General features: G+C 33.9%; 2 protein-coding genes across 2 annotated transcripts; one reads left to right on the plus strand and one right to left on the minus strand.

Annotated features, from left to right (window-relative positions):
* Positions 1-6,000: 6,000 nt before the first annotated feature.
* On the minus strand, positions 6,001-13,566 carry LOC110647172 (serine/threonine protein phosphatase 2A 55 kDa regulatory subunit B beta isoform). Its single transcript, XM_021800879.2, has 14 exons — positions 13,037-13,566; positions 10,964-11,067; positions 10,770-10,868; positions 10,535-10,654; positions 9,550-9,762; positions 9,330-9,421; positions 8,818-8,936; positions 8,348-8,471; positions 8,087-8,210; positions 7,647-7,715; positions 7,450-7,541; positions 7,273-7,350; positions 7,003-7,073; positions 6,001-6,615 (listed from the first exon to the last, which is right to left on the minus strand). The coding sequence occupies exons 1-14, from the start codon at positions 13,158-13,160 to the stop codon at positions 6,479-6,481; spliced, it is 1,566 nt and encodes a 521-aa protein (XP_021656571.2). The 5' UTR covers positions 13,161-13,566; the 3' UTR covers positions 6,001-6,478.
* Positions 13,567-15,681: 2,115 nt separating this feature from the next.
* LOC110647176 (uncharacterized) lies at positions 15,682-19,589 on the plus strand. Its single transcript, XM_021800882.2, has 5 exons — positions 15,682-16,673; positions 16,902-16,954; positions 17,911-18,077; positions 18,165-18,316; positions 18,675-19,589. Exons 1-5 carry the CDS (start codon positions 15,914-15,916, stop codon positions 19,115-19,117), a joined length of 1,575 nt encoding a protein of 524 aa, XP_021656574.2. The 5' UTR covers positions 15,682-15,913; the 3' UTR covers positions 19,118-19,589.
* Positions 19,590-24,310: the final 4,721 nt, after the last annotated feature.

Here is a 24,310-nt window from a genome sequence, read left to right on the forward strand (position 1 = left end):
TTCCCAAGCCTCAACTATCATCTCTTCTACTTCTTGGATATCCTACCAATGACTATAAAATCTGAACTGCTTCATGACTTTTATGATGGAAGGATCCATGTCAACAAAAATTAGGTGATGGTTATACTCAACAAATTGAAGGTGGTGGACCAAGGCATTTGGGTATTTGAAGAACTAATGAAGTGATACAAGGCATCGATCAAAATGCTTCAGAATGTTAAAGAGACCTGAACGCCTATTGTTCCACGTAGTCGATGGCCCTTTAAAGTTCAGATTAATCAAATTCAATTGCTCAACAAAGTTCCTGAATAAAAAAGGCCTTGGTGTCAGCTAACTATTGCCCCCTATTTTCTCCACAGATTTTAGAATAGCATTAAAGTCACATGCAATTAACAAGTGGTTGAAAATATGAAAGTAATTAATAAAAAAATTGAATTGCTTATCCATCATAGCTTCATCACAACTAATATAAACAAGAAGCATATTCCATTTAATTCCAAGCTTTACATCATCAATCTTAGCATGGATAAAGAATCCAACCATTTTCACAATAAGATCAAACATGCAGATTTCCAAACAAAAGTAACGACTTTAGTTATGCCCTGAAGACCAACCACTACTAAATAAAAAAACACTTAAATTGAGAATTATTTTCACCTTTCTAATTCTATTTTTAGTTTCCACAATAAAAACACACATTGATGAGAATCCTTCTTAAGTTATGAACAGTCGGGGGATTCCGCAATCCTTAACAATTCCAACATAAAAGGTTCATTATTCCTAGTGGGGCCATTTTTGGTTGGCCTTCCTCAACAATTCAAAGCGAGTGGTTGTGGAGCAAATCTTTTTAGGTAGTGATTCCTTGTTATCTTTTGTATTGGTTCTTTCTCCTTCAAATCATTCAACTGAACATCAATATTAACTTCTGATCCATCCCATTCTTTTTGTAATTCTTGGATAACTATTCCTTACTACTAGTGTTGGGATCAAGCCATTCTTTTCCAAGTGTGAACCAGCATAACACTAATTTTGTCTTCACCACTCTGATCACTAGAGACACCTCACCCTTAAAAGGTTGAGTTAATTCCACTGTAATGCCAATTAAAACATCCCATAGAAAAATTTATTCTGGGCGTAACTGATTGTTTGGGATGATAATAGGCATCTTGTTCACTAATAAGTCCATCTTCCCTTTCTGCCAAGCACTATTCTTTTTGTAGCCTACTTAAGATGGGGAGGTCTTTTGGGCCTAAGCATTAATAGTTAGCGAGTCCATTGGTTTAACACTTGTAAATCAAAAGATGTTATTTTACCTAACTGATACAGATCCTTTTGCATTCTGAGGTTTAGTATCTTGTAGACCCTCCCTAGTAGAGCAAAGAGCCATAGAGAAAGCCTTATCAACATTTTTTTTCTCGAGTTGAAAAGAGAGGACATAGGAACTGTGGAGACTACAACATATTAATTGTCTTTGTTTGAAAGTGATATACCAAGAAAAGGTATTTCTCAAAGAGCCGATTTGCATTGACATAGGGTTTCCTAATTGAATTCATATATTATTGAAACATCTCAGAGATTTGACTAGGTTGTTAATCTATGGCTTACAGATGGTAGGTGGTATCACATGTGGCATATGGCACAAAGAAGCATGAAGGGGGAAAATCTCCATTTTCTAGGTTGCTATTTTTGGGAAAATTGGATTTGGGTTGTGGTTTTAGTTTGGCGAGGTGGTTTTGGTAGGTGCAATGGCGATTTGTGTAGTTGGCAGTTCAAGTTGTGGAGAAACCAAAGGATTTGATCGGAGTTCATGGTTAGTGTCCTCCATGTTTGATTGTGAGGTATGTGGTTGAATCTTTAGGTTATCTATTCAAGTGTGAGTTAGAGGAGGAACAAATTGGTGGTAGATCATACACAAGGTTCCTGGTTGAAGAACTTGTGTAATGGTGGAAGGAGGGTTCTTTGCTAGGTTGTGGTTCAGTGTAACTTTAAGCTAAGGGAAATAGATAGAAGCTTCCTCTCAATCGGAATTCTTTAATCTGTTGTGTTATTGAGATGGCCCATCATACCATAAGTGTAACACAATCCAGTAGACACAAAATTTAAAATGGTTTTGCGTAAGCCTAGTTCGCAAATAAATATTCTATTATGAGAAAAATAATTACAAGCACTAAATATTTTTTTTCTCACAAATCACTCAAACCCACAAACCAAATTACACCCAAAACGTCACAAGAAAAATTCTCTCTAATTTTTCTCTTTCTCAAAATTGGGCTTCCTATCAAAAATAGGTTACTTGGAAAAATGGAGTATCAACTCCTATTTATAGCCAACAAAATTTGGCTCACCTTTCTAAGCCCAAAGTCAGTAGTTTCCCTTGCAGGTAAGGAATTGGACAGTTGTATAATCATCATTATTATTAATATTATTTAACTAATGTCAAGGCAACTTGGGCTGTGGATATTTTTCATGGCTAAGTCTTTTGACCAAGCCAATTTGATTTAGCTAAGTTCTTCAAGACCAAGTAAAAAATTCTTTATAGTTAAAAATCAAGTCACCGACTTCCAAATCTCCACCTTAACTTGAATTCTCTTGCAACAATCAATTAGCCTTCACAATTTATGTAAAAGTCAACTTACACTTGGGTAATTCTTTTCACTCCTTTTTGTCGATATTACCCTTTGCTTCAACTTGTAGATTTCCAACAAATGTGCTACCTTTCAATTTGTAGAGATTTCTCACACCAAGCTTCTTGCTCTTTATGATCACAAAAGCACCCCGGCTAACTCTTATAACTCCATCTTGAATAGAACACACATAACCCAAGGAATCCAATTTTCCAAGATAAATCAAGTTTCTTTTAGAATTACGAACATATCTCACTTTATCAAATATTTTCATATGATCACCCTGTAACTTGATCTTCACTCTTTCAATGCCTTCAACTTCCATCTTTTTACCAATGACTAGCTTTACTTTGTCTCCTTTCTTTACTTCAATTTTATCAAGCCACTCATTCATTGAACATATATTGAAAGGACAAGTAGAATCCATTAACCACTCATCTTGTAACGGATCCTTTGTCTTTTCATTACAATCATCCACACTTAAAATATCACATTCAATTTCTTCCTCAGTTGCAATTGTAGCAGTTTCTTATTTTTCACGAATTTTCTTAAATTCTTAGAACTCTACAAGGTCTTCTTTCATCTTCTTACAATTATATTGAATGTGGACCTACTAATGACAGTAGTAACACTCCTTATTTGCAATGTCTATTCGTGGTCTCGAGCTTGATCTACTATTTTTCTCCAATTGCTTCCACATGTATTACTTCTGCCATGACTAGAAATCGCTACAAAAGCTCCACCATCATTGCTACTACTTGTATTCTTGAACTTATCTAAGATAACTGCAGTAACCTCCTCCATCTTCAATGTCTCTTTTCCAAATATTAAGACTGTCACCAAGCTTTTGTAAGATTATAGGAGAGAGGTTAAAAGCAAAAAGACTTTATTTTCTTCATCTATTTTCACACCAACACTAGTCAAATGGATAATTAATTTGTTGAAACAGTTGAGGAGATCTCTAATATCAGTACCTTCATTTTAAGTTCGTACAATTTCTTATTTAAATACAAGCAATTTGTGAGTGATTTGGACATGTATATGCTTTCTAGCTTCTTCCACAAAACGACTGGCGAAGTCTCCTCTAAGACATTATACTTCATATCAGGGGCTAAAGTCTATCTAAACGTACTCACTGCTCTTTGTTGAAGTTTCTCCAAATCATAATCTTTGATAGTTGTCGGTTGCTTCTCGTTCAAAGTTTTAAATAATCCTTGTTGTACAAGGACATCCTTCACTGTATTTTGCCACAAACTGAAATTATTTTTCCAATCCAATGGCTCCACCTCAAATTTTGTGCTTGTCTATTTTGGATCTCATGAACCTCGGTTCTGATACCAATTTGTTAAGAAAATAATAAATTACAATTTAAAGAACACAAAATTTAAAGTTGTTCTGTATAAGCCTAATCCACAAATAAATATTCTATTACGAAAAAAATAATTATAAGTACTAAATATTTTTCTCTGGCAAATCACTTAAACCCATAAATCCAATTACACCCAAAACTTCACAAGAAAAATTCTCTCTTTCTCAAAATTGGGCTGCCTACCAAAAAATGGTTACTTGAAAAAATGGAGTATCAACTCCTATTTATAGCCAACAAAATTTGGCTCACCTTTCTAAACCAAAAGTGGGCAATTTCCTTTGCAAGTAAGGAATTGGACAATTATATAATCATCATTATTATTAATATTATTGAACTAACATCAAGGCAACTTGGGCTGTGGACATTTTTCATGGCTAAGTCTTTTGACCAAGCCAATTTGATCCAGCTAAGTTCTTCAAGACTAAGTAAAATATTCTTCATTGTTAAGAATCAAGTTACCGACTTGCAAAATTAGATCCATTGAAGAAAGCCATCAAATTTTGGTTCCTAAACCTCATAAGAAAGGGTTTGTTAATGGCTATAACAGCTTTATGTAGGAATTAGGGATAACCAACCAGTCCATCTTGCATTAAATCCACATCCATAAATTTCCCTAAGAAATCCCAATGATCCTTGCATTATGAGAGTTGAGCTGGTTAGTAGGAAGCCAATATACATGAACCCAAAAAAGTGATTCAAAGAAACTGAGTTCTTTAAAGGCCAAGTCCAGCAGCCATTCCCGAATAGCGATATGCTGATTTCGAGTAGACAATTGTTGATTCTGAAGGACATAATTTAAGTAGAGACAAACATGTTCCTCTTCTTGGCTGTGTCATTAAGTCTCTTTTAAGTTTCCATGATTTCGACAATGTAGCCTTCACAACAGCTACATTAAAAGCCTTGGCAGTAAAAATTTTCGCTGCTAGAATTTTCTTCTACATATTAACCCCCTGTCCTTTCCCAATACTCAATTTTAGAATGGTCCCTTGGCAGCTTAGTTGTTGAGCTTTGTTAATAATCTCAGAGATATCCTCTGGAATGTCAGACATGGTAGAAAAACAGGGAAACAGGGTACGTGACGATAATTAAGAAGATAAGTAGAAATAAATGAGAACAGCGTAATAAATGAGAGGCAAAAGACGAATGATGGTTAAATGAAGGAAACGAAACAAAAAGGAAAGGTTATGGAGAAGGTAAGCTGGGACAGAAGCTCCAGGCTAACCTTAGACCAGACGGGACGAAACCCAGAACCAGGAGCTAACCTCTTGAGAGATCGTAGTCAATCCCTTTGGCCATTTGTCAGTGTTGTTAAATAATGTCATTATTGATTAAACGATAATAATTGAAAGGGAATTGCAACTGGACTGACGCATCCCAAAAACACTAATCCCTTCGTTTATGGCCTATAATGGAAATAAATACAACGCCTATTGCATGCTGATGCCGGCAAAACACCTTCCATAGTGAATTCGAGATTACTATCATATCAAATTATCATTTTATAGCTCATGGTAACTTCAGCAACTCATCTTTCATACTTTAGAATATATAATTTATAATAAAAGAATTTAATTGAATCTTACACAAACATGTTTAATTTTTATTTCTTCTAAAATAATTTTTTTAATTAAAAAAAAATTAAAATCATTTATTCTAAATATAAAAATTAACAAAATAAAGAACAATTAAATTGAATTTTTGTAAAATTCTAATTTCCAACCAGATCAATATTGTAAACACAGAAAGAGACATAGTAGCATGGACAAAGCACTTGAATTAGTCTACATTGTACATTCTACAGAAGTTTATCCTTCAGTTCGTGGAATGGTAGGTGGCTTCAATCAGATGAAAAAAAAAAAATCAATCGAGAGTCACAACTGAAACTGTTAGATATGGACACCCTTACATAATTTGGCAATCATAATTGAACTTAGAAGAATGATTCGAATGAGGCCTTGCGTTGGCAAAGATCATAAAAAATCAGCAAACTCTGTGGAAGAGAAAGAATGGTTAGAATATGAAATAATAATCATGATAAAATTTTCACAAGCCTTGAGTCCTAAGTTCTCATGGTACAACGTAGAAGACCAATTCATCAATGAGAATTGATCACCCCCTACTAGCTCCTTTGCCAGATTGGATTTTAACAATCCTATCAGTCTCAAACCTTGCAGCAGCACTGCAGCACTACATAGAAGCATTGTTTAAGATTGCATTTCCATTTTTACCTAAACCCAGGAAGAAATATAAGAAAGACTATCTTTTCTTGTGAAAGAATATAATTAGCGGGGCATGCATGCATGCATGCCTGCCTGCATGAGAGCCAAAGTTATATACTTCCTTGATAATTCAACAACAGCAATATCATCCCCTGGTGATGGGTGTGTCTTCTGCATCTGTGTTAGGAAATAAGGCAGGGAAGCCATTGCCAGAGGTAGCAACCATAGTTTTGTGAAGCAAAAGTCCATGATCTTCCCAGACCATTTTATGCATAATACATGTAAAGGCTGTTTGATGCGGCGCAGGCGAGTAAGTTGTCACTTGGATGCCATGCTAGATGTAACAACTTTGCTGTGAAATCAAAAGCATTCCCATTTGTATTGACTCCAGTGTTGTCAGCTCCTTTTAAAGTCATTAGATAAAAAAAAAAAAATTACAGAATAACAAAGTTAATTTGATGGTAATTAAATCAGGCACAGAAACCAAAAATTTCCATAATAGGTGCTTTTCTAGGCTAGGCTGAGATGACAATACAATTGAAATAGATTGCTTGACACAAGTGAACTTGGCAAAATTGAGAAACAATAAACTGAAGGCATAGGCCAAAGGTCCAAAACTAACAGATGATCTTAATTTATCTTTCTAGAAAGGATTTTGTAAAACCATGATTGTACAATAATTGGCACCTAAGTCCATTGTGTGGAATAAAATTAACCAAATATATATATATATATATTCTGAGATGTTAAACAAGACCATATAAAATGTAATATTTCAGCAAGCACAGACCTCGTCTAAAGCCACGAGAAAGAGTGCCCAGAGATCTGGAAGAGCCTGACAACAGGGTTTGAACTTGTCTCCTGGAAGTGTGCATGATATAAATTAACCAATAGTCAATTTATCTATCTGAAAATCAACATGATAATACACTTTTTCTATCTCTACTCAAATAACAAGGTAAATAGTCAAACGTCCGCCAATACCAAGCTTTGTGTATCAAGAATAAGTAGACAAATCCTTGGTATAAACTCTGTTGCATTAATAGATGCTCAGACATACCTCATTGGATTTTTTGTGGCTTCCAATGTTGATGCTTCTGTACTCCCCTCGGAACAGCCAAAAACACGGAATAGATTGCTAGAATCACAGAAACAGCAAGACATCATATGTTATGACATGTAGATCATCTAAAAACAAGAACAATAGTACAGATCATTCAATATATAGAACACACACCTGTAAGAACCAGTCGCCGTTCGAAGCCCATCTCCACTAAGACAACACTCGAATTTGTCAAAGATGGAATCATTTTCATATAAATCGCAAAGCTGGCCATCCAGGAACAAAATTTACATAAGACAGGATTTTATTCAACATTATCTCCGTTAAAAGCCATGTAAACTCAACAAAAGGTTCTCAGAATAAGGTGCCACCTTAGGCCTCAGATATTCATGAACCTGGAATGAAGCAACTGGCCCCGAATCCATATTTATGTCCCACAACTGATAATCAAGAAATCCAAACTACATGAGAGAATGGTAGCCATGGTGGAAGAGAATGGATTAAAAGCACAAAGGAAACTACAATGCCATGATGCAACAATTTTTCTGTTGTACAACTCACATATCCCCCCATTATCGTGTTTAATTTTCCATCAATAAGACTTACTCATCATCCCCGTTAGTTTACTCCACTTGCTCATCATTCCCATTAGTTTACTCTGAACACTAAAAATATTATAAGTGTAGATCTTCTAGAAATTAGTTGCACCTTGCATTAACAAATTATGCAGGCAAGATAGCAAATTTCAGTGTATAGCTTGAAACAGAGTACAGAGATTGAAAAATTAATAACACAATGTGAAAACTAGAACCTTGAGATTCATGTAATCACGACTAAGTATATGCCTTCCATCCTTGGCAAACTTAATATCTGAGATTGAGGCAATTATTTCAGTGAAAAAGGACTTTGAACCAGGCACTTCCTTTTCCTCAAACCTGCATCATTACAGAGTTTAAAGGCAAAGAACAAGAAGAATAATTACAGAAGTCAATCCTAAAAAAATGAAAAGATATCTTATGCAGCCTTCAAAGTTACAAGGATGTTTCATTCCAAGATAACCCAGAAAACTTACAGTTTGCTATGACTATCACATAGAGCAGACTGCCGCATATCAATCAAACGGATTGAGCCCTTTGAACTACTATATGCTAACATATTACAATGAGTTGGGTGAAATTCTGCTGATGTTATCACCTCTGCATATATGAACATAGTAAAAATATTTGCAATAGTTACATATGGCCAAAAAAAATGAATAAAGTTTAAAATTCTACTAGAAAGTAACAAGCTTCAATGATCAAGTGTAGACAACAGCAAGAAACAATGAGAAACAGAAAAATGGCCTCTCACCAAATCCCACAGCCTTCAATAAGGGGAATGGAAGAAAAATAAAATCGGGAATGAATGTGGGGAAGACCGTATACCAAGTATAAGGCTCTAAATTTATTTAACCAGAATATTGTTTACTCCCTTAACTCCTAGATGATTACAATTAATAAACTAATATATGCAGGGTGTCACACAAAATGTTGAGACGCCCACCAGTCAGATCTTCCATGTTTGCAGGCTTCACGTCAACAATATTGAAACTTTGATTGCAAATTTCTAAATTCCAAAGATTTATTCTTAGATCGTCAGCTGATATAAAAGTTTCACCATCACTACAACATAAAGAAAGGAATTAGCAGGAATGACAAATGCCATGGATGTGATTGTAAAAACAGCACACATTTCAGCAATATAGCAACAATTTCAAAATGTATAAGCACCAAAATGATATGAAAATTGAAAAAACACGCAATGATGATAATCATTTTCCTCTAAAAAGTGAAGAAAAAAAAAACAAGAAGAGAGAGAGAGAGAGAGATAATTTCTCCTCAATCTCACATGATTCCAAGATCATGTACCAAATTAAATATGAAATCAGAAAAAAAAAAAAATTAAGCACGTGCGCAGGAACACTTTGATAATTGAATTTAAAGATGGCAGCTCAAGACAAGGATCTAGCAACAAGAAAGAAATAGATATGCATTTAACAAAATGAGTGAATGCACCTGTTATTAGAAATGGAATTAATATGATAGTCATGGGCATGAGGATATGTTCTTCGGCACCTAGCCACAATGCTCGTTTCATGACAGGTCAACTAGATATACAGATGCAAGTGTTGTTAGAACCAAAGGTAAGTAAAATAGAGAGAGAAAGAGAGAGAGAGAAAGCTTCAAAATCTTGATTTCTATGAAGGGACGAGTGTCCTAGACTGAATACAAGTACCATAGGCAAATGTAGATTTGGGACTCCCCCAGGTGAGAAGGAAAAGTCATTGCTTGGAAAACCAAAAGGTCCATCCAATGATCCTCCATTTGCAGTATACTGTTTGCAGTTGGAGCTTGTTGGCATGCTTGAACCTAGAATAGGACCGTTTCCTGTGGCATTTTCAGGGTCAACATTCATGTCACATACTTTCTTGACCTTCTTCTCTTGGACCTATACAACAGTAAATACACTACATGGATTAGGAACTTTCCAATGTAAATAAAGTGTCAAAGTTTTTTTTTTCCAGATTCCTTTAACCCATTAAACTGTTTTACTAGCAAGAGTAAAGAACTGAACATTATACGCCACAAGGCATACAGATGCATAAAAGACGACAACAAAAGCATTTCAATTAGATAAAAAGAAAGAATCTACCAAGCTAGACAGGTGCAATACTAAAGGGTGGTTGATAAATCCTAGTTGATCAAGTAGCAATATTCACGTGGTTCAACCATGTTTCCTTTACTAGCCCTGTGTAGTCAATGGACCAAAAAAAAAAAAAAAAATCTTCCAACGTGCTGTGCAAACTGTCATGTTAAAAGAATGTGCTATTACTTTAGAACACAAACCCCCTTATTTCCTGCATCTTGCTAAACAAGACTTGAACTTAAGACCCAAACCAACTTTTATTCCTTCACCTTTGAGCCATATAGCAATTACACTTTACTGTATAACTTTCTTCTATAGTTGCAAATGAAATTTTGTATTCTAGAGCTCATTTTGCATTTTTTTGGCTGTATCTTTTTAGACTCCATTTACAAAGATTCACTCCTATCTCTACCCTGTAGCATATCTTTTGTTTTCATAAAGATACAAACTTTTTTAAAATGAAGCTTGTATGCCAATAATGCTCTAGCTAAAATTTGCTATGGGGGAAAAAATTAAAAGCTTCAACAGTGCCCTTGATATGTGTGAAATCTCACAAGTTGAAAGATGCCTTTACCTTCCAAAACTTGATGGTTTTGTCATTAGTCGACAGAAGAAACAAGGCACCATTAGCTGACTGGCACCATCTAACTTTGTTGATTTTCTCCTCAATTTCCAAGCTCCTTAGATAATCAAACTATATAAAACAGATAAGTACTTATCAAATCCTGAATTCAAAAAGAATTGAAACATATAGATTTGATTAACTATTAATCACATAAAACACCCAAAAAAACAAATAAAAGAAACACCTCAGGTTCATGACTCTGAAACTCTGTTTTGTACCGGAACTCAGGATGCCTGTTGATAGAAATATCCATCCGCTCTAGATCTCTTCGTTGTCCATCATGCTACACAAAGTGAGTTTATTTCATTGTTATATCACATAACACGGCTAAAAACATCAAAGAAAATTACATTGAAAGAAATAAACAACTTGGCATACCTCTCTTGTGTCAGTTCTTTCAAATAGAACCACCCGACCACCACGATCTCCAGTAGCAAGGTAGTTGCCAGTTCTATCAAATTCAATAGCAGATATGATATCAACTGCAAAAAAAGCCAATGATAAAATAAAGTGTGACAATAGGTTCTTATCATATGCAATTGCAATAATTCTCAAATGCTTAGACAATTCCAAGAAAAAATGTCAGGAAGTGAATTATGCCTTAAATATCTCTCAAGAGGGCAAATCCTATTTGGTTAATTCACTCGCCAAAAGGACACATCAATGTAAAAGAAATAAGAGCTAGTTCTAGGTTCGCATCCACTAGTGCACAACTTCTACCAATAAACATAAACATTCACAAAGAAAATCAAAAGTACAAGTGCTTAACTACCGACCAACCTATAAGAACAATGAAATAGTAATCCTACTGTTCCCTACTTCAAGTCTCAGCTTCGGCCATTGGCAAGCTTGCACAAGAATTTTTTTCAATTGTGACACTTTGAATTTTCTACAACTCTACCTCAGTAAAAAGGCAAGCTGATGTAAAACAAGGAAGAAAACAAAGGGATCAAGAGAAACAAATTCTCAAGACACAAAGAAAGAGGAACAAATTCACTAGCAAAACTAATTTTCAACTTATTAATTCTCAATTGTCAATAATATCATAATAAGAGTCTGTCTTGTAAAATAACTAGACATAGATATTTATAGTTTATCAACTAGTCCTATTAGTAACCATGTAGGAATACTAAATCAAAACAAACTAGGAATATAAAAAACAATCCTAACTAGGAAATTTTAAATCTAATAGAATAGTTAACTAATAAATTCTAAACCTAATAGAATTCTTAAACAATAAAATCTAAACTTCCTCTTCCAATAATGCATCACAAGCACAATCAGAAGCAGATGCACCAAATTTACAGTTGTAAACAGTTTGATACGCTGACTTGACAGCTTAATAAGGTTTTCACGTAATCTAGGTCTTCTTGCTCTTCATTTCCTTATTTTTTCAATTAAACCTAGTATCCTACTACAAAAATGCCTCCAACCTAGGCCTTACACTCAAGCCTAGATGTATTGACAATTCATTTTTTTTTTTACAGCATGATAGTGTTGCAACATTTTCAACTGATAAGCAGGTTATACACCAGAAGAAATGAATCTCGGGCACATAAAGGCTCTTAAACAGTGTGGATGCAATTCTAATTGCACAAATCATAATATCAACCATGTAATATCATTCAAGTCAGTTGAACTTTAATCCCAATCCCATGTTGCAAACCAGCAAATTCAGTTAATAACCTCCTCAAGTTCTCATCACCAGCTACCATATCCTAGAGATTTACAAATTTATTCTCACAATTGCCCTTCCACTTATATTACTTCTTGATACTCTGCTATATTCTGAATAATTTAAAATCAGTTTAGAAATCAAAACACTCATTCAATAGCAAAATATAATTTCAATCTGGTTCCTCACTTATCAGAAGCCAATGCAAATGCTTTTTTGGTTTTCATTTAGCTTCTAGGATTAAAGTCTGTCTTGAAATGTATTGAAAATTTAAACCCCAATTTCTGAGATCAATTTGGAGCAAATGACCTGTATGAATATTACCATGTGTCTACAACATTGATACAATAAACTATATTGGGATTAACTTCATTAAACAAGTAACTCTTGTATGCAGCAAAACTCCAGCGGCTAACATCCTCACAAATCCTTCCTCAGATATCAATCAACATGTGCATAACGTCTCTGAAACTTCACCAACACCACATTGCTTCAACTCACACTTCTCAAGCTACAAAAAGACCAACTCAGAAACCATTCACCAACATAGAAACAGATAAACGGATTCTCATAAACTGAATCCCACACTGTCTATCAGCTGGGGTTCCATACCCAATGGATACTAATTTGACACCAAAACCAATAGTTATACCCAAGACTAAATCAGAATTTGAAAAAAAAAATGACATAAAATAAAAGAACAACGAAGAAATAATTAAATGGAGAATCCAACATCATAGATGAATGATAAAAAATCCCTAAGAGAAATATCCTACCTTCCTGGACTTCTTCACCAGCCGTACGTTCTCCAAACACCTGAGAAAATTTCCACTCCAACGGCTGCAGCGGCACCCCCACGGAAGCCAACGCAGCAGCCTCCGCACTGCCGGCACCGTTCATTCTGCTCCACGTCTCTTCGACAAGAAGAAATCCCCGGAAACAAAACCGATCAGATACTCAGAATCGGAACAACAAAATCAACGACCCGCAACAATCTCCATTTGAAACAGATATATCTCCTGATTAATCAACCATTAGAACCAGAAGCACAGAGATTGAAGAACATTAACGAAATTCCACGCATAGAAAACGCGCGCGCGCCCACACACACACCCACTCTCTCCCTCTCTCAATCGCGATGGCCCTCTGTTAATTTCTTCCGTTGCTCTTCTTTTACGAGTCCGGCAGATAATGACGGAGTGAAAGATGCGACGTAGCTTTTAGGCTGATAATTGGATTTACTGCTAATTTTTGTTAATTGTGTACGCTTCTCGATTTCCTTTTTGCTGGTTTTTTTTAATTATTCTTGAGGTGGAAAGGCAAAAATATATAGGGTATGTGACTGTGATGTAAAAATGTTGAAAATGATTTTTTTAATTTTTAGTTTTATTTTGTGAGAAAATTACAAGAAATGTTAGTACATAAGTTGAGCCTACAGTACTGACAAATGTGAAGGGAAGGCCCAAATCTAGCTCTAAAACAGATCAAACACAGAGAAAAAGCTCAACCCAAAATTCCACCCAACAGCCCTGCGAAGGGTGATGAAGAATTGTGCCGCTGCTCCTCAACCTTCAACAAGCTGGACCATCAATAGGGATGGGAGCATCCACCGTCCAAAAGTCTCAAAGTATTAAAGGACCACTGGAAGCAATCACCTCCAGTTCAGACCTGCAAGCATGGCTAGGAGAGTGATAGCGAGCTCTCTTACTATTTTAATCTTGTGTGGCCTTTAGGGACCATCTTCAACTAAGAGAAAGACTATAAATCGTGGAGATACTGACATCAAATATGTTGATTTCTGTCCCACCAAAGCAGACCTAAGAAATCACAAACACAACCAAATTTTCACAAACCTAGCTCTATTAGACAACCTGATATTTTGCATGTCTCCCCCACCTTGAAGCTCAAGATCAGCAAGCCAAAGCCAAAACCTACACCATCAACAACCAACCTGGGATGGGGAGGGATGTCAACACCCTGTCGGAGCAAAGGAGAGGAAAACAAAAACCATATTCACTCAGCTAAACCGATAGCTACAAGGAACAAAAGAAAAGAGTTGAGAGCAAATTCTCTCTCTAGAAGTTTTAAAGAGGGGTTTTTTCTTGGTAGACTAATGTATTTTAGCATTTTCTTCAGAGTAAAAGACTATCATAGGAGTAAATCTTACACTAGCTCCATAGATTTTCAAGTGATCAGGGACCAACGCAATAAGTTTCATGCTATGAGCTTGAATAACATAGTCATGTCGATTTCACTAAGGTAAAATCTTTCATAGTCAATTGACATTTCTAATGTAGGCTTGGCATGCAATATATATTATTGTAGAAGTAGATATTGTAGAGGATTGATATAATTTCAATTGTATGTATCATGTATAAGAGCTAATACTTTTTATTAATAAATCATCTCGAACATACAATACAAGACCTTGCATCTTTTATTTATTTTTCCTTTTAATGGCAATGATATTCCCATTTTATAGCTTATTAATATTAAGTGAAAATCCTTACAATATTTCTTAAGATGTAAAATTTTCTAGCTTTTAAAGATCGGTGAAAACTTTCATATAGGCTTTTTAAAGGTTCTACAAGATTCAAGAGTCGAGTACTTATTGGTGTTAACGAATTCTAATAGAACAAATTTGAGTATTATATAATCAGATTTGGAATAAGTTTAAATTTGAGGATAATGGATTCAGATCGAATTTGAGTTTTATATGCTCCCATTTATATAAATAATAATTGATTAAAAATGAAATATGTATTTTTTTATAATAATATATATATATTTTAAATAAATAGAATTTAAATATTTATAGAACTTTTAAATTTTTAAAATATAAATTACCGATAAAAATATTTTTAGATTTTTAATTAAAGTATTTAAAATTAAACAAGTTCAAATATTTTTTTGAATATTAATTTATTTAGAATTAAAATTCAAATATTATTAGATTTAGATTCAGGTAAAATGATTTTATTGTAATTATTATTATTGATAGTTTTAGCGTACAATAAAGATAAAATGTTCAATTTAATTTATATACTTATTGAAAGTTTAATTTAGTTATTTTTAACTTTTTGTCTAAATTAGATTAAAAATTTCAATTTAAACTCAATTAAACTTTAAAATTAAAATTTATTAACTAAATTTATTGATTTAAATAAAAAATTAAAAAATTTACTTTCTTAATTTTAAAACTAAAATTTTTAATTTCTTAATTTTAATTTAAAAATTAAGATAATTAATTTTTTTAATTTTTATAATTAATTTCTTAATTTTTTTAATTTTTAACTAAATTAGACTTAAGCTAAATTAAACTTCCCTGATTTAGTTTAGCTTTAAGCCCACAATGACATCCCATTTACCATGGATGGTGATCGAGTGGGATGAGGGGGAAAAATGAATGTTTTTTCACTGGCTCAAATTCAAAACATGATGCAGTTACCAAAATGCCCCGACCTTCCCTCTCCTTTTCCAGTTCCTCAGTCCTTGCACCATCCCGCATACCTAGGGTTTTATACTCTTCTCCCATTTGCTGCTCACTAACCTTCTGCAAACGCTGCAAAGCTACAAAACTCATCAATTTTACCCCAAAATCGCTCCATTTTACCCCAAAATAGCTCCATTTTCCTTCGATTTTGGCTATCAACATGAACCGAACCGCATACAATCCAAACCCAGACGCTTTCCAATCCATGCTTAAAGAATCCGTTGACCGATTTTTAATCGAATACCGAAAAGGCGCAACCGATTTTTCGAATTTCACCTCCATATTCTCCCGCTTTCTTCAAAATCTGCCCGATCCACCGCTCGAAATCGTCTGGTTTTACGCCGCTTTGACTTTACGCTCCACGAAATTTACCGCTGAAAACTCTTCAAACCAAGTCGTAGTAGCTAAGGACTTGTTCCAACTGCTGGTTTCCTGCTCTTCTTCGTGCAATGCGGTTAAGAAGATCGCAGTTCTTGCTCCAGTCATCTATGAACTGCATAGTTTAGTTTCTGAGGGAAAACTTTTCACGAAAGAGATTGAGAGTTTATTTGAAGTGATTTTTAGCTATATTAGCATTTGTTCTGGCACCAATTTTAACGAAAACGATGAATTTGAGGCTTTGAATTCTTGTTTTATGGATTTGATACGCGTTTGGCTAGTTGAAAAAATTGGGGAGAATTGTAAGTTAGGTGAAGAGTTGAGAGTGTTTTTTCCTCTCGTTAGTGATGAAATTCGTAAAGGGATAATGGGTAGTGACGGATGTGAGATTGGGTACGTAGCTGGGATTGTCATGAGTGAAACTTTCTTATTGATGTTTTGCTTGAAATTTCGATTGGGGATTTCAAGGGCAGAGCTGGAGACAGAATTACGCGGCTGGGCAGTTCAGACGATAACTGCATTTCGAAGTTATCACTTCGTTGGTGGGAATTGATTTTTGTCATTTTATCAACCTGAAAAATTAAAATTTTTTATTTGTTAGTTTGAAATAGCTTGATTATACTATGTCGTCAAATCTCTACTTTCCTAGTATAACTATAGTACACCTTAAAAACTGTATGATTATACTGTAAAGGACCTGCGATTGTTTTACACTAGAGCCCAGATGTTAAATATGGCTTCCTTCTGATCAACTGTTTTTTTCATGGCAGACACCATTCTCAGGATGCTCCTAGAGCCAGTCTTATCTGTCACCTCCTTATTGGTCAGTATTTTACATTTTAGTTATAACAACTCTTTTATTTTTCTGTCTTCGTGGATCAATTGTTTGACTACAGACAAGGTAGACCGTTACAGGTTTTGGCTGGTAGACAGTACCCAAACCATGTTTGTAGCTTAAACTTAACAAGGAATAGCTTTTTGCACAACTTTTTATCTTGCCCTTGAGCATTGGGTAACTTCCTAAGCTGAATGTTGTAACATGTAGAAAATCTTTGAAAATATAACGTAGATTTTAGAGCCATACAGGTTTGTCTAACTGTAGAGAATGCAATGAAACCTCTAGAATATAAGATTCATAACAGATGGAAAATGCCATATCAAAGCGAACTTGGTTGTGTGTTATAGAAAATCTGATCTAAGCAGTGTTGGATACTTTATTTTCTTTTTTGTTAGTTTAATTTGATTTGGTGTGTATGAGATCATGGTAAGGTCACTTAGGTACCCAAATCAACAGTAGAGATTTCTAGATGAAATAACTTTAAAGAAGCAAAAAGCAGCTGCACAATCAATTATTGGTGAGGCATGCCTTTGTGCTTGCCTCATTAGTGCTGCCTACCTTCTAGTGATAGCGGTGCTAACTTGCACTCGGGTGTGTGGTGTGCCTTTAACAACTTTGGCTTCGTTTGATGCAAGTCATTGGCTTTTAGGCCTCTAAAATTGTGAATAACCTTGATTCGTACTTCATGGCTGCAAAAATCATTCAAGTTATTGTATATCAAAATTATAATGTTCAACTAGAACTCATTCCAAATGCATTTTTATCTGTTTCCATGTTATGATGCCAGTGAGGACCTCAGGTAGTTGATGCCACAAAAATGGTGTAATGCTGTTAAATTTTTGCTATATCCTATAGTTTGATGCTTATCCTTCCATGTTTGTCATATATATTAGTCTGCGTGAACAACAGAAAGAGTTCATATATTCTTTTTCTTGTCACAGAATTCTGAAGAAGAAGTTTTTTTGCGAGAAATCCTGTATGATACTGCAATAATAGCAGAGCATTCCTTCCTTGGTCCTCATAAAGGGAGTCATCTACCTGATGGACGCTTAAAGAATCTTGCTACAGCATGGTTGTTTGTTGCTGACTGTGCCATCCGATTTCTCTGGTATGGAGATAGAAGATTTTGGAGTTGAGGCAGGAATTGTTTATTAGAGCATCTGAACTAATCCGTCTATCATTTGATTGGCCATAGGGAAAATGGTAACCAGACCAAAGTCTTTTCCTATGTACAAGCTTTCTCTGCATCTTTTCTACCATCTCAATTGATCAAGTGGGTTATGAGTCTGCCTGGCATACAGAGCAAAACAAGTACACCAAAAGTTTCCAATCCTCTAGCTCTTATCAGTGAGTTCCTCAATTATCTCTACGCTTATGTTTTTTCACCTCATTTGTAAGAGGTTTAGCATCTTTTGCACTGTCTTTTCTGATTATGATTCTCAGAAAGCATGTTATGATATGGAGAGGCTCTGTCGTATCTTTGTTAAAGTGGAGGATTAAATTACTTGACCAGCTGTCCTTCTGAGTACACTGTGGCACCATCTTCTATAGTGAGACATGTCCCACTGTCATTGCTAAGTGAACAAATTTGGGTAGGAGCTGCTTAGAGAGGAGCCACCCATTTTGCAACTCTTTTCCATTTTCGGATATTTTATAGCATTTGGAATTAATATTTATCTGATTCTTGAAGTGTTCTAATTTCCAGAGTGGCTAATGATTCTTGAGGATCAAGGTGTAAGAGTATTTGATGGTGACATCTCCAATATCTGTGCAAAAATTAAGTCGGATGGGCTCTGTGTTATTAAGTCAGATGGCAAGAATTTGGTGGAAAATAATTTCTCTTATGGTGTTAACGAGGGTAAAGGGGCAGATAAAGTTGATGGTGATCTAGAGATGGTTGATTTTGAGGACACTATGTTCTTCGGTGGTCCTGGAGTTCTGAAAGCAATGGAAACTAATGGGACGAGGAAACGCAAAGAAGGGAGAAAGGATGAAGGGGATAAACAAGTTAAGTTTGTTAAATGTCATCTTACTGGAAATTCAGTGAGGGAGAAGGTTTTACCATTGGAAGTCGATGATGCTTTGACTAGTGGGAGTGAGGTAAATGATCTAGTGACTGGTGAACGCACAGGATACATGGAGCAATAGTATTGGTTGAAAGTTGAAATGGAAATGTGAAGATGCTTATCATCGGTGATTGTATTTTTATGACACTTACGCGCTAGGGGAAATGGGATAGGAACTTTTTTGATTGTAGCCTAACTTGCATTTGCAGCTATTGGGTTGTGGGATGCTTTCTCTGATAGAGACTTCAATGCTAGAGGACAAAGATTCTGCATCCAACTTTCTGTGGTTGGTGGATTTATGTCATTTGAGCTGGAAAGATGCTGACAAAGAGTTTATTCTCAGATGTCATATTTGTTACTATACCAAAACTCAACCGCTACTGAATGCATTAGCCTGTGATCGTAGTCATGTATTATCATATAGCTGTAGTTAGGAAGTCATTTTTGACATCCCATGATGGCTTTTTTGCTCAGTATCTGTTCTTTTGTGACCTTAATGATGTTAGCTTTATATCAAAAATGCCAATGTGGTATGCAACGTGGAAGTAGTTGAATGTTAGGTGTTTATTGTATAAACTATACAAACAAGCAGCTTTTTAACATTTAACAAACTTTACATTCAGATGGTACGAATGGTAATCATGTTTTGGCACAATTGTGGAACTCTGTATGTGCAAAAAAATGGGAAAGAAACACTGAGATAGGCGTCTTGATTGTGTTGTGGTGTTTGGGCTGTTTGCTCTATGGTCATGATGGGCTGGACTTGAACAATACTGTTGTCTCCAGTTTCAAAATCTACAGAGGCCTGTGATGTTAACCGAAGAAAATGGATGACAAAGCTCGACGCACATTGGGCTAGAATAACCACCAAGCCTTCTTAATTGAATTCGCCCTTCTTCTGAACAAAAGAAAGGAAAGATGGAACTTTGATTTGAGCAACACATGTTGTGCTTCATGGATGATAATAATGGCTTTTCATAAGAACTTAAAACTGCTAAAAGAATCTAGTTAATAGAAATGAATTTTTTTTTTAATTTCTAGTGACAATTTAATGTCAAATTTTTGTTAAGCTAAGTGAGGAACTATAGCTAGTGGCAACTCATATATAGCTTTTATGTATATATATAGATGGAAAAATTAACAAAATAATAATAATAATAATAATAATAATAAAGAACTAGCTTTTAGTACATTGATGAGCTGGGATCCTGAAAGGAGCCGTTGAATGTCTGCCGACATTCACTCACATCCCGATAAGCTCTAACCTTTTCCTTTTTTTTTTTTTCATTTTTTTTAAAATAGTCAAAGTCCAGTATTTATTTATTTAAATTGAAAAATATAAGATATTAAAAAAAAATTAAAATGTGGCGACATCTATTATTATAAATAGATATTAAGTAAATAAATTCAGAAATTTATTATTATTAATAAATATAAGTGTATGTTTTGTATTTTTCTCCTCTAATCATCATTTTTTTTATTGATTTAGAACAAAATATTTAAATTAAATATAAAATTTAAGTAAATTTTCTATCATTGATTAACTTGTGGGGCTGAATTAGGCTCAATTTATTTTTTTATATTAATAGTGTTATTTCTCTTTATTGAGAAGTTGTGTATTTATGGATAATTTATTTTTTTTGATAAAAATGCTTTACAAGATGCAGAAATTATTTTAGTAAAATATTTAAATTTAAAAGTTACATAGTTGGGATTCATAAAAAAATTAACAAAATTAAAAAATAGAGCGCATATTCTGCTTATTGGCCTACTAATATGCTCTATTAATACTATCGAATTTATCAAATTCTTTATATTATTTTTTACATAAGTGATTAATTTCATTTAAATAAAAATAAAAATATTGATTTGCATTTCATTTCACTTTTATATCCTTCTTTCAATCAATGAAATATTTCCCCTTTTTATCATAAAAGGAAATTAAAATTTAGTTATTATAAATACATTTTCATATAAAAATAGGTTTAACAATTTTAAATTAAATATTAATTATAAAATTATTTAAAATATATATATAAATTGAAATATTAAATACTTTTAATGAAAATTTCAGTCAAAAAATATTGTTACTGAAAATTTGAAATGTGCAAATAAAAAAGAGGGGGGTGGTGTGGATGGAGCAATTATGACAATATCAATTCAGAGAGGAGAAAGAGCCATAAAAGAGCCATGCTTGTGGAATGGGCACTTTTCTCTGTAGATCGGACGAGTGTGAACACACTTACTTCATCCACGTGTTATTCATACTGTTATAGCTTCTACGAGATGGGTAGGTTTCGAAAATTATGGCTTTGAATCCCTCCTCTAAAGCAACTTGGACACACAAAACTTTGCTTAATAAAGAAGAAGAAGAAGAAGAGGCAAGGGACTGAGTTTGATTTTGAATTTCCATCCAAATTTGGCATTAGGCACCAAATCAATGCCACTTTACTTTATTCACTTGTGATAGTAATAACTCTGCAGATTTGAGGGACACGAGATGAGAGCCCTAAATCAAAAGCAAAAGAAAATTGCCCTTAAACTTCAGAGCACCTCACCAACCTTTTTTTGCTCTTTTTGCCTACGCGGACGTGCCATCGGCCTTTCAGACTTGTCCACAATTTTTTTTTAAATGTTTTTATAAACAATTAAAAATATATTTGAATCTAAGATATAAGACATATGATGAGACCTACTTAATAAATACATAGATCCCACCAGTTTATATTTTAAATTCATAATAAATAAGGTATAAGTAAGATTTTTTCGTAAATATATTAGTAAGTTGTTTCAATTCGGTTTGAAATTGCTAATAAAATATTATCGTCTCCAATTTATCCTCGTTTGCCTCTTTGAGTTGTCCTTTCATCATCACCACATATATATATTTTTTATCGATTTGATGAATGTTCATTACTGGTTTGGTTGTAGCTACTAACTCTATGGGTCCCTCTTCCACGATCGAGATTTCTTTAGAGGGAACTCTTAATGCTTCGTTGAGGTGACTGGCCTGAACATGGCCGATGAGGATTACCAATCTTGAATGGCTAGCCCTCATTGTGAGGAGCTAGAAAATTGGGTGAGATAGTATGTGGAGAATCTAACAAACATTAAAGTTGGACCATCAAGTTTAGTTGCTCCAAATGCTAAGGTGATTGGTTTGGCCTTTAGAATTTCGACGACATTTTATAGCAACTGGTCCAAATGCAGCCAAGTGTAACAAAATCCCATGAAGAGCCTCGTAAGCGTGCAAGAGATCTAAGGAGAGGAAGAGGGGAAGCTAAAAGAAATGAGGGAGAGAAGGAAGTTCCTCTTCGACATAGACCTCGTAAAGAATGGTAAAGCAACGAGGAAGGTCGAGCCTATACCTTTCTCTTGTGCTTTCCCATGGGAATGGGTCAAGGTCCTACAGCCGTTCTGCCACTTTTTATTCCTGGCATAGCGTCTTCTTCAGCCCTTGCCAATCAAATTGACTGTTGAGTCAGCTCCTTAGAAATTGTCCTTATCAATCGTTCAAGCTATCAACTTAAAGGGGCTTGCTTGCGCCATCATGCATAGGCATTTTCCTCTAGGGTTTTGTTTTGGTGACAATCATCTTAAGAAGGTATTGGGCCACACGGTCAAGCATATTATTGAGGGTAAGGCAAACGAAAAGAGTATATCCTCAAGACCTTGCAAAGTTCCTCACTAATCACTGCTTCATAGTGAGCGTTTTGATTCCTTTATTACTTGAGTTTGATTCCATGCACATTTTGTTGATTCATTCACATTTACACTGGCAATTAGCATTGAAATTGTATGAACTTGGCCTCAATCCTCCAATGGTTAAGTCAATAAATGACTAGAGGACAAGTGCGGGACTATCTCATCCAAAATAACACAAAAGCTCTCTTAGTCTTATAGTATTGAGAGAAGAATATATAGAGTTGAGGGTAATTATTCACTTGGAATATCACCTATCTTTGTTTGACTATTTCGAAAGGCTTTTAAACTTATGGGATGATATGGTGATAAAAACAATTGACATCCTTTGATTGGTCAATGAAGTATAAATAATTATTAGATGTCTTAACGAATTACTCCATTCGTTCATAAATAATAGCTAATTTAACTTTTTATTTTATCTAAAATTATTAGTCATATTTAGTAGATTAAGGAGAATTAACTATTTTTTTTTTCAATTTTACCCTTTTATCTTTATAAAATATAATAAATATTTATATATTTTTTAAAACTAATATTATCATCTATTTCTTAATTAAACTAACTAATTATCATGTTGATATTCGTTTCATCATATTTTCAAAAAAATGATAATTAAGTAAATTTTTAGTATTTTTTTATGAAAATAATGTTATCTAATCTTTTTCTTAATTATCGTGAAAACTTTAGATGTGACTATTGTTTATGAATAAAGGGAATACAATTTTCTCGATATCTCTGAGGTGTTCGAGTGACTTATATAAATCTTTATATAATTATGAAAATGACTTCATTAATAAATTTGTCTTTAAAAGTAAATGAGACTTCATTATGCTTAAACATATATCTATTCAAAAACTAAAAAAATTATAAATGTCGTATTTAATTATGGTAATGATCATATACGTAAACAATAATTTCAATAAATATTTAGTAATAAATTTTATTAAATTGTTTACCATGCAAATAATGTAGCAGAAATTAATTGAGAACATACGTAATATTTGCCTAATATATAACATAACATCAATGGATAAATAAAAAAAAAAGAATTTAAATGAAATAAATAAACGAAGGTGTATTTATGGTAGTAGGCCACTACGTCCGATGATGACTTGTGCATGAATTTACTCTCGTCTTTTGGTGCAATATTATTATAAATTTATAATCCATGCAAATATGCTAATAATTGTATAATCTATACCACCAACACTTGTTCATCATTTTTGGTAGTGATAATGATTAGGAATAAAAAGAAAAAAAAAATTATTGTCTTGTGATGGAAGAAAATTATTATAATTTTATTAAATAGTGCATTCCTCCTTCTTTAAATATTTGTGCATATTTATTAAAAAAAATTAGTGTACTAGCAAGTTTAATGCTATGTTTGAATATGCAATAGGGATGGAAGAAAAATAATGGAAGAAAAATATTTTTTATTTTTTATTTTTTATTTTTCCTCTCTTTGTTTGGAATAGGAGAAAAATAACGAGAGGAAGAAAAATAAAATTTATTTTCTCATGTTTGAGAAGAGATGGGAAGGAAAATAAAGTAGTATTTTTTCTTTTAAATT

Source organism: Hevea brasiliensis, chromosome 4 (genome assembly GCF_030052815.1).
Source record: "Hevea brasiliensis isolate MT/VB/25A 57/8 chromosome 4, ASM3005281v1, whole genome shotgun sequence".
Lineage (NCBI taxonomy): Eukaryota > Viridiplantae > Streptophyta > Magnoliopsida > Malpighiales > Euphorbiaceae > Hevea > Hevea brasiliensis.